This window comes from Artibeus jamaicensis, unplaced genomic scaffold, assembly GCF_021234435.1.
Source record: "Artibeus jamaicensis isolate MK-2021 breed Jamaican fruit bat unplaced genomic scaffold, CSHL_Jam_final contig_1015, whole genome shotgun sequence".
Lineage (NCBI taxonomy): Eukaryota > Metazoa > Chordata > Mammalia > Chiroptera > Phyllostomidae > Artibeus > Artibeus jamaicensis.
The window spans coordinates 710,310-721,237 of NW_026521194.1; the positions used below are offsets into that span (position 1 = coordinate 710,310).

At 37.0% G+C, this 10,928-nt stretch overlaps 1 protein-coding gene across 18 annotated transcripts in view; it reads left to right on the plus strand.

The window, feature by feature from the left end:
• The window catches only part of TRIP12 (thyroid hormone receptor interactor 12), a 140,317-nt gene extending 129,611 nt beyond the window's left edge, over positions 1-10,706 (plus strand). For all 18 annotated transcript variants that reach the window (XM_037135467.2, XM_037135466.2, XM_037135473.2 and 15 more), the window contains 8 exons: positions 36-150; positions 455-609; positions 1,503-1,667; positions 4,623-4,787; positions 6,367-6,480; positions 8,185-8,279; positions 9,407-9,510; positions 10,167-10,706. In XM_037135467.2, coding sequence (XP_036991362.2) covers positions 36-150; positions 455-609; positions 1,503-1,667; positions 4,623-4,787; positions 6,367-6,480; positions 8,185-8,279; positions 9,407-9,510; positions 10,167-10,363 — 1,110 coding nt within the window. In that variant the 3' untranslated portion in view covers positions 10,364-10,706. The remainder of the gene's footprint in view (positions 1-35; positions 151-454; positions 610-1,502; positions 1,668-4,622; positions 4,788-6,366; positions 6,481-8,184; positions 8,280-9,406; positions 9,511-10,166) is intronic.
• The last annotated feature ends 222 nt before the right edge of the window (positions 10,707-10,928 follow it).

Sequence of the window (10,928 nt, forward strand, 5' to 3'; positions counted from 1 at the left end):
TTCTAAAATTCAAAATTGTTCTACTTTTGTTGTAGGTTGGCACAGGTCTTGGGCCTACACTGGAGTTTTATGCACTTGTATCTCAGGAACTACAGAGAGCTGACTTGGGTCTCTGGAGAGGTGAAGAAGTGACTCTTAGCAATCCAAAAGGTAAGTCCTGATCTCTGGCTGAGTTAGTCAGTCATTTTATATTAGTCATTTCAGGGAATGGGCCCTTAGAGTTCATTAAATATATTTAACATCTAGCAAAGGACTCTGCTCCCTTACCTTAATTTATTCCAGCCTTTGTTTTCTCATTTTTCAAGTAAGGGAGGCCCTTCCAGCTCTAGAGGACTTCATTCCATGATCTTTCTGATTGTGAGAATACTGAATTTCTTGAATGTTCTTAGCAGGTTTTGTTTTGTCTTGTTTTGGGAAAGAGCATCTAAAGTTGGATGACTTGCTCATTTTACAGGAAGCCAAGAAGGGACCAAGTACATTCAAAACCTCCAGGGCTTGTTTGCCCTTCCCTTTGGTAGGACAGCAAAGCCAGCTCATATTGCAAAAGTTAAGATGAAGTTTCGCTTCTTAGGAAAATTAATGGCAAAGGCTATCATGGATTTCAGATTGGTGAGTTTTCCAATTATTTGTTTTTCTGTAAGTTTTTTGTGCCTGTGTTCTACAAGAGTATGTAATCTCATGCGCTTAATGTCGTATTTTAAAACAGCACTTCATAAACTTTAATGTGTGTATGAATTATTTGGGGATTTTGTTAACAAAAGCCAGTTCTGATTCAGTAGCAAGGGTGAGGCTCAAGTGCCAGTCTGTGGCCCACATTTTGTTAGTTGCAGGAGTTCAGAGAGTCAGATAGTATTAAAGATGATTTTAATTAATGTATTTCTAAAGTGTTTGACATTAGAGTTTTAATTCAGTTGGGAAGCAAGAGTATGTAACTAACGGAACTGCAGTGAATTGCCATTAGAGAGCTGGAATGAAAATGATCCAAGAAAGTCAGTAATCACAAAGGTTTGAGTATTTCTGGACTTTTCTTCATTTTCTCTTCTCACATCTCCTGAGCTACTTTGTATGTGGGAGACATTTTTATTTGATATCAAATTCACAAGCTTACTATTTTACTGTAACTGAAGAATAAACTGTTAATCAGTTATTTTAGAAGTTCCATTTTTATTTTAATGGTAATTATTTGGTTCTTCCTTTTAACCTCTTTCTGCTAAACATCTCTTGATGTTGAGCCCTTATGAAGACTGTATGTCCATCATTGAAAAATTATGTTATAGGGTCATTGTTTAAATGGAATTCTTCAGTATTCTAAATTTTTCGCAATGTCAGGACCCCAGATTAAATGGGGACAGTTTCATATAATGAGGAAAACAGTTCCTAAATGTATTCCTTCCCCTGGAGATTACTTAACCTTTTAAAATGATCTTTTTAAGTGTCAGTTATAGAATTGAGGCAATTCTACAAGCTGCGACGGTTGAAATATTTTGCATATTCCCTCTCAGGTGGACCTGCCTCTTGGCTTACCCTTTTATAAGTGGATGCTACGGCAAGAAACTTCACTGACATCCCACGATTTGTTTGACATTGACCCAGTTGTAGCCAGATCAGTGTATCACCTAGAAGACATTGTCAGACAGAAGAAAAGACTTGAACAAGATAAGTCCCAGGTAGGCTTTAAAGATGAGGAAACAGTCAAATGGCTGAGTTTCTTACTGTAGAAAGATGAGGCCTTTGTTAAGTGGTTTGTATTTGACCCATTTAATTATTCTATGTTAATGTGTTTCTATATTAATACGTTATTTTAAGAGTTATATTTTTTTTATCACAACTGAAACATTTTACAGTGCGGAAGATGACCTATATATAATAATAGTAGTTGATGAGTAAATGGCTTGATTAACCAATAAAATGCACTCCTAACACCAGGGGATCTTGTTTGTTATATTTTATATGGGTATTATGTATCTGGGCAGATACTATATCATACTGAATCTTTTTAGTAAGGATTTGAATTGATCAAATTATTCTTAGGACAGATTGATTTTTTTTTTCCTCTCCCAGAAAGGTTGCTTAATTTAGGAACAGTCCATTTGTATTTAGACAGAACTCAGGAAGATTTTTTTTTAAGAGGGGAAGGGAGGGAGAAAGAGGAAAAGCAACAGTGTGTGAGAGAATTATTCAGTCGGTTGCCTCTCACACATCCTAAGTCTGGATCGGGCCCACAACCCAGGCATGTGCTGTGACTGGGAATCAAACTGGTGACCTTTCAGTTCACAGGCCGGCACTCAATCCACTGAGCCACACCAGCCAGGGCAAGTCAGGTAGATATCTTTAAAGGTCACAGTGGCTGTGCACTATTTCTTGATAATACGTGTTGGAGTTTCTCTGTTAGAGAGTTTGTGGGTAATCCTAAGCTTTATATCATTAATTCATATTCTTTACTAACAATAGATGAAAAAAATCATTTGACTCAATCTGAAGTTAGTGGTTCTGTATTTGACGTTAGAAGAAGGCAAAGTCGTATTTTTAAAAAGTATCACAGATTCAGATAAGCTTATATTTGGGCAGCTAACATAGACCAGTGTTCAGTTAACACCCATTAAGAATAGAGACTGGAGATGCCGTGGAGTGGAAAGTGCCACATCTCTTGCTGAAATGGAGAGGAACTTAGAGTAGACAAGTGAGGGGTTTAGAATGGCTTTTTTTTTATCAGGGGAAAAAGATGATTTGTGAGGGAATTGGAATTAATCTTAACTCATATTAATTGGTAATTTTGGGTGGTTTTGGAAAAATAAGCTTATTAAGGGGCATGGCCAAGCCTTTAAAAAGAGGCCAAGTCCATGTTTTCCATACAATATCTGTTGTTTTTTGGTTTTTAGAGCCAGTTAGGTTTATGCTTAACTAACTGTAAATTTTAAACTACTAAATCTTATATAGTGTCATCTTTTATGTAAATAATGGCCGAGAGGTGAGAACAAGGAAGGAAGGTAAAATCCTGACTGTTCCAAGTGCTTTACTTATATTAATTCAAATTATTTTCAAATAATTCACATAATATAAGTGCTTTACTTATATTAATTCATTTAATCCACAGCAGCCCTATGAGACTTAGGTATTTCTCTTATCATTGTTTTATACATGAGAAACCTGAGGCAGATGGGTTGAGTAACCTCCTGCCCAAGGTCACATACCTAGGATGTGGTAGCAGTAGAATTCAAGGCCAGCCTATTTGGTCTGGAGCCTGCAGTCTCATGTTTTGCAAGCTCTGTTATGCATTCATGTCTCCACTGCAGTTCTTCCTCACATCTTTTGATACTCTTTTAAATATATATCAAGGATATATTGTGTATTCTAGATACCTGTTAATGGTAGCAATTTGTAATGAAAACCTTTCAAGATATTTCTTGAGTAGCTGTGGAAGAGTCTTTAGCATACCAGTGATTGCCATCATCTGTAACAAGAGGTGGGACAATTTTGAGAGCTTTTCAGTAGGAGGACATTAGAACAAAATTAAAATTTTTTAGCCTTTCTGCCGAAGAATATTTCAGACGCAAAATGAAAAACCTTCCTTTGGTGTCATCAAATGATGTACCTGAAACTGAGACATAAACACATAGGTTTTTGCAGAGAAGTAAAAATGAACATTAAAAATAAAAGTGAACATAATCTTCAGCAGCCATATTTTACCTTAATCTTAAATAATGCTGCCACTTTCTCTGTATTTTGAATTATCTGGGATTCTAAGCAGCTTTCAGTATCTTCTTTAAATGATTTAATAATCAGCCTGTTTTAGTTAAAGTAACTAATGTTTTGCACTTGAGTGTTTTGCCTCTAGGAATTTCATACTTGGAGGCATCTCTGATCCAGAAACCCATTTGTCTTTTTTCTCCTATATTGGACACATTCATAATTGGATAGAATTTGTAGTTGTGCTTGTTAGCTTTTGTGCTTAATCTTAAAAAAAAGTTAATGTTTTTATAAAATATAAATCTAATCTTTTGTCATCTTAAGCATTTAAAGTGAATAACACAAACTGCTTTTAACACTTGTTTTTAGAGTATGACTTGAATAGCAACTGTAGTGCTATTATATGAATAGATGTATGTTATTTTAGGCCTAAATGAAGAGTCTAAAGGGTATTCTTTAGACTTGGACTTTGCAGAGAAAAAAGTTTATTGCTAATACTAGATAGTACGTTATGTGTTCTTATTTGTATTCATAATTTTCTAAGTGTATTATATTATCCAGCATTAGTTATGTACATATACTATGAATTTATGAAGACTGGTCTGCCTCTAGAGACCACACTCTTAAACTGACCATTATGCAAGGTCTTTCTGTGAAGTAGCATTTGAACATGAACAAATTGAGTAGCAAGCATCTCATTATGGAGGAACACTTGACATCATGTTTTTCACGTAAAGACAGTTGGATTCTGAAGTGTTTGAGATAATTTCCTTTGTGATCTCAGTGACTTGTTCATGTGGAGATTATGGCAAAATAAGAAAAGATAGCCTAAGAGGTGAAGGACCCCATAAAATTTGTTAGCATACCTTGTATTTTGTAAACATAATGATATAATTGAGTGAATAGTGAGCTTGACAATCCTTCTTTTTGTTTAGACCAAAGAGAGTCTACGATATGCATTAGAAACCCTGACTATAAATGGCTGCTCAGTTGAAGATCTAGGATTGGATTTCACCCTGCCAGGGTTTCCCAATATTGAACTGAAGAAAGGAGGAAAGGATATACCTGTCACCATCCACAACCTAGAAGAGTATCTGAGAGTACGTAGTTGTGGCGTCCTTGGGGGAGAAGGCCGTTTGTGGTGATGGCTCTGCCTGTGGGTAGTGCTCTAAAGGAGGCAGGGTGGTGGTGGGGGGGGGAGGCTGCCAGGGAATCATGGGAGGCATCAGCTACCTGCCTGCGTGGACTGGTTTGAGACCTTTGATCCATGGAATCAGGCATGAAGTTGCCTTTTCAGGCCTTAGCTTCCATTTGCTCTAATTGAGGGATATGTTGGATATTTCACAGTGCCTTACAGTCTTGTGTTTGCTATTCCCAGGTTTAAATACTATCTGCTAACATTACACTTCACATTTGCTCACAGTTTTCAAAGAAATCAGTGAAAAGGAGCCATTCCTTGTGATCTCACCGTATTGCATTTCTGTCTTTCTATCAAGCCAGCTAGAAATTGCTTCTAACACATACACACTCTCTCTCTCCCTACCCCCGCCCCTTCCTCTCATATTTGTGGGTTTGGCGAGACTTTTCAATTACTAATTCATGATCTTTGACTATATTTGCTAAAATCATGGAAACAGTTTTATACTGAACATAAATTATACTTTAAATTATAACCCATGTAGATCTTTATTACTACTTTTTGAAAAGTTTCTTTTCTGACATTACGTGGAAAGAACATGGGGTTGAAGATGAAATGCCACCTTCCACCTAGACAGACCTAACTTTTCTGGTAGCCTAACTCTGGAATTTTTGATAGAATCTCTGAAAAATTTGAGCTGTGGTTTCTTCATCAATTTAAGAGAGAAAACAGATAGTAAAGATTACCTTAGATACTATTTGATTTACCTAACATTTCTGTGATGCGCAAGAAATTTTTTTAATACTCAGTAGTAGTGTCTTCTCATGTTACCTGCTGCTCTTTCTAACTTTGGGAAGGCTAATCTTTCAGTTTATTATTAAAAGAAGAGTTAATATCCAGATTAAGGTTCTCTGAAAATAATGTACAATAATGCTTTTATTTTTCTATCAATGAAACACTGTTTTAAAAAATTATTTGAATGTGTCCTGATTTTTGACCAAATTGATGATGAGATAATGTCGGACCAGTAACAGGTGGTTTTTGTTATCCTTCAATTGCACACGACTGTATTTTCAGAGTTTGCCTTTTTCTAAATGGAGGCAGGGTTGGGTTCTAAGAACTGAACAGAATATAGAATGAACATTTTCACAATAGGAAACACTTAACCAGTTGGTAATTGTGACTCTTGAAGCGCATACTCTTTTTCTCAGTAACATTTTATCCCCTTGAGAAATTTTCATCTGCATGTCATCTAGTAAGGTAATCTATACCTCTATACCATAGGGATTTTATGTAAATGAATTTTCAAAACATACTAACTATAAATATACATGGCATTTTTTAATATTTTCTTACTGGTGAGGCCCCAAGTTAGAAATTGCCCTGACTGATCTTTTACGTAAGCAGTTCTCTTGGAGATACTTTAAAGACTTAAAAACTTGTCCTTTTTTTTTTTTTTAAAGTGATATTTCACTATACTGTGTCACAGAAAGAAATTTGAAATTTTGTCACAGTTTGTAAAAGATTTTTCTTTTTTGTAGCTGGTTATATTCTGGGCACTAAATGAAGGTGTTTCCAGGCAGTTCGATTCATTCAGAGATGGATTTGAATCAGTCTTCCCACTCAGTCATCTTCAGTACTTCTACCCAGAAGAAGTGAGTAGCTTATGTCTAAAGGAAATGTTCATTTCTAGTTCTGTACCTCTAATTATCTTAGTCAAAGACTCCATTGTTGGAATAAAAAGCGGGGGATGGGAGCAAAGGTTAGATTTTGGGAAAGATAATTTTCTGAGCAAGGAAGAATATTAAACATTCAGAATAACCTTTTACACTGTACAAATAGGATATATGAACTATATGAACATGGAATATAAATACTGAACACAAGGGAGTGGGGTCCACGTGTGAATACTCGAGCACAGCACTGTTACCAGGCGAGGCCCCGCTGCAGGGTGGAGAGTGTGGGACTTCCGCATACTGCTATGCTCGGCAGGGAGGGCCAGAGTGACGAAACTGACCCTGAGGAGGTAGCACGGTTTGGCCTGGTTTTTTGTTTGACAACTTCCTGAAGTAGATGAGACTTTGTTGCAAGATAAAAGATAGTGCTTGAAGTTTTAAGGAAGTGTTGTAAATCACTTAATTGCCAAATTCACATGATACTTTTGAGAATAGAAAAAAATGAGTTCATGTGCAGAGTTTTTTTAACCATCTTAAAGTACAACAAGAAACTATGATGAAATGTCATAGAACAAGTCTAGAAAATGTTAGGTTTCCCCAGTTTGGAAACATCTTGGTTTATTTTTTTGAATCCTGGCTTTTAGAATACACATTCATTGCCAGCTGAATCTGGAAATTTGATTAACCTAGCATTTTAATCTCAATTATTATTTTTATGTCCACTTTGTTTTGCTAACTGTTGAAGCGTGTGGTAACACTGGTGCTTTAAGGCACTAAGCATCACCTGGAATTGAAAAGCATCAAATGTTACTCCTAGAATTGAATCCTGGTCCCTGCTACTTAGCCGTGTGACCATAGCCAAACAGTTGTACATGATCTGGCTGCCTCATCTGAAAAATGGGGATTATCTCCATCTCGAACAAAACGTATAATGTATCTGATAATGAGTGACATGTAGTAGATATTAAATTTCATAAGCCCTGAATTGGATTTTCTCAACAGTATATCGTTTTGCAAATGGGCAGTTAAACCAGAAAAAAAGATAAGTTCAATTTGAAACGGATGTTGGATATTCCAAGGACACAAAGGCATTTCTTGCTTTCTGAAATTCATTCTGTAATGACTAGGTGGATCCCCATACAAGCCCAAACAACTATATGGCATAGATGTGCCTCTTTTTACAAAATGTGAAAACCTACCCATTGGTATGTCTCAGTTCAGCTTTCTTTGGTCACTTTTTTCTCCGGCTCAGTCTATCTAGCTCTTGGCTTCCCTAATTCAATACCCTTGTGATTCCCAAAGCCAGGATTTGTGAAAATGTCCTTGGTTAGAAGTAAATTACCAAGTGAAAGCATCTAAAGAAATGAGAAGAGTTAGGAAAACTTTAATCAAGGGTTTGTCTTCGAAGTGTTGTTTGACTTCTCTAGAACCTAGTCCCTGCAAATGGGCAGAGTACCTGTTAATGTGTATGTAACTGAGGAGATTGAATCTATAAATGCATTAGAAGACCACATTATATAAAGAGGGTCCTAAGCAGAAGTCGTTGATATGAAAACAATACTCTTACTCGATACATATAGGCCTTTATATCAGTGTACTACAAAACAGAACATGTTGTATGCATTTCACTCTGTTATGCAACTGTTATCTTTAGTAATTTATTACCCTTATTTAAATGCACAGCTGGATCAACTCCTGTGTGGCAGTAAAGCAGACACTTGGGATGCAAAGACCCTGATGGAATGCTGCAGGCCAGATCACGGTTATACTCATGACAGGTGAGTACTGGGACCTGCCAGTTTTTCAGTTGAGAAGTTGGTAGTCCATGTGTGTGTCAGGTCTTCCCAGAAGGTATTCAGCCATGTGATGTAAAAAATAGAGGCATTTATTGAAGAAGATACACGAAACATTGTACATAGGACAATGACACCTCCATCCCCTTGAAAATAGGCACCTTGGGACCTCACACAGTTCTCCCAGTCACCATCAGCTGCCCTGTCATATTTTCCTGAATCTCATTGATGGTCTGAAATCTCTTCCTTTCAAAGTTGACTTTAATTTCGGAAAAAGCCAGAAGTTGCAGGGCGCCAAATCTGAGCTGTACTGGGGCTGAGTCACTTGGGTGATTTGATGTTTCACCAAAAAACTCTGCACAAGATGTGATGCATGAGTGGGCATATTGTTGTGATGAAGCTGCCAAACACCAGTTGCCCCATAGCTGCAGCCTCCTGAATCATCCAGATAGATTCCGTGGAGAGATGTTCAAGCTTTAATGTAAAATTTGGTGGAGATTTGTTGTTCCACTCAGTCATTTTGAATATGTCAAACCTCACAGCACACGTGTCCCTGCGACAGCATCTGTTGCCCCCGCTGACTAGTACAGTGAAGTCATTGTTCAAGCATGTGCATTCCAGTCCACTCTCCTTGGCTGCCAGGTCATGTCAATGTCACACAAACTGTTTTCATTAACAGTGGTTGGATCTTTCCGGTACAGACCTCATGTATTATAAATAATAGAGGGTTATTTTTTAATTTTTTTGCATAGTACAGGAGGCTTTACAATATTTTGGCCTTGATTTTTCTCAAGACTGCACTTTAGGAACCAAAGGTTCTTTTTCAAGTATTTCTGTGAAAATATGTGGGAGGTTGGGGGAGAGACCCATTACTTGTTCCTATATATAGATTTTTTTTTAAGTCTTATTTATTACAAAAATAATCATTCCATTTGAATTCTACCTATCACAGCAGAAGCAAATTTGATGTCAGAGTTCATCATAATGTGAATTCATATGTAGTCATACTTAAATTTGACAGTTCCTAGTTAATTGTGAGAGTTGGCAATGTGATTTTAAAATATATTTTAATATGATGAAGTAATATATTTATTTCTGTATTTCTGTTGCAGTCGGGCTGTGAAGTTTTTGTTTGAGATTCTCAGTAGTTTTGATAATGAGCAGCAGAGGTTATTTCTGCAGTTTGTGACAGGTAGCCCAAGATTGCCGGTTGGAGGTGGGTACACTGTTGATACTTGGCATCTATTCCAGCTGTGGGTATGCGTGTCTGTTTATGAAACTTCAGTACCTTTGTGATTCGGAGTGCCTCTTAGTTATTCCAGTATTACGACATTGCTAAATTTTATATTTGTTAATATATTAAGAGATATCACTGGTAGGGAAATTCAGGAATTACCTTAAATACAGTGAAGTAGGATGACTAATACACAAGTAGAGCTGCTTTTCTAGGTAAAATTCAAATTCTTAGTCATTTATACGTCGTGAACTCTTAGATGAGAAGGCATTCTGAAGTCTGAGTTGTCAAAGGTGAATCCTGATGTATGAAATGGTACTGTATCTTAACAGTCAGAAGGCGTAGGGAGCTGTTTACCTCCATGTCATACAGTGACTTTTTATGGTAAATAAAGCAATACCAGGTGCTGTGCACCAAATAAATGTGTATTGAATATGTAGATTTAATTAGGGAGAAACAGGACCTCCTGTGTGCAGTAATACTGTACAGCAAAACAGTGTAGTGTTTTCTGATAAGAGTGGCATAAAAAAGGTGTCCCTGTCATTCCAGCTTGATTCCTCTCATGAGTAAATGTTCTCTGAGCTGCGTGCATCCTGTGCACTTACTGAGTGCCTTGGTCTCTCTTCCCTTTCAATCAGGCTTCCGGAGTTTGAACCCACCCTTGACGATTGTCCGGAAGACATTCGAATCGACAGAAAACCCAGATGACTTCTTGCCCTCCGTAATGACTTGTGTGAACTATCTTAAGTTGCCGGACTATTCAAGCCTTGAGATAATGCGGGAAAAACTGTTGATAGCAGCGAGAGAAGGGCAACAGTCATTCCATCTTTCCTGATCACACCGAGAAATGCATTGTCTGCCTGTTACAGCAAAAGAAAAAAATCATGATTTCTTTTCTAAATGTATCACCTGAGTCAAGCAAACATGTTACACCTTCTTGTTGTAGGAAAAACGGCTTGCAGGTCATAAAAGAGACTCTTGGTTGATATTCATTAATGGCCCCATGGACTTAAAGTGATCAGGCCCTAAAACATTGTTGTGATGAGGTTTCTTTAGCAAGTTCTTGTTTAAATTATCATTTATTTGATGAGTGAAGTTTTTAACTTGCTTTGCTGTGTGAAATTTAAAAAAGGGATGTTTTTCCAGGCTGAAACAATAAATGTCGCTGTGCAGTTTAATTCTGGGCTGTGTGTATCCATCTAGCTAAGTCTGCAGTTTTGTTTCCTCCAAAGACAACTCTTGTACATAAGTACAAAAATTAAAGCTCATGCATATTTGACAACTACAGTTTAGTAGGTTAGCTGGGTGTACTTTCCACTTCCCTCTAATTTTCTCTCCCCATTCATGTATTACCTGTGCAGCTCACAGTTCTTTTGTATATGACATTCAGTTGTAACATT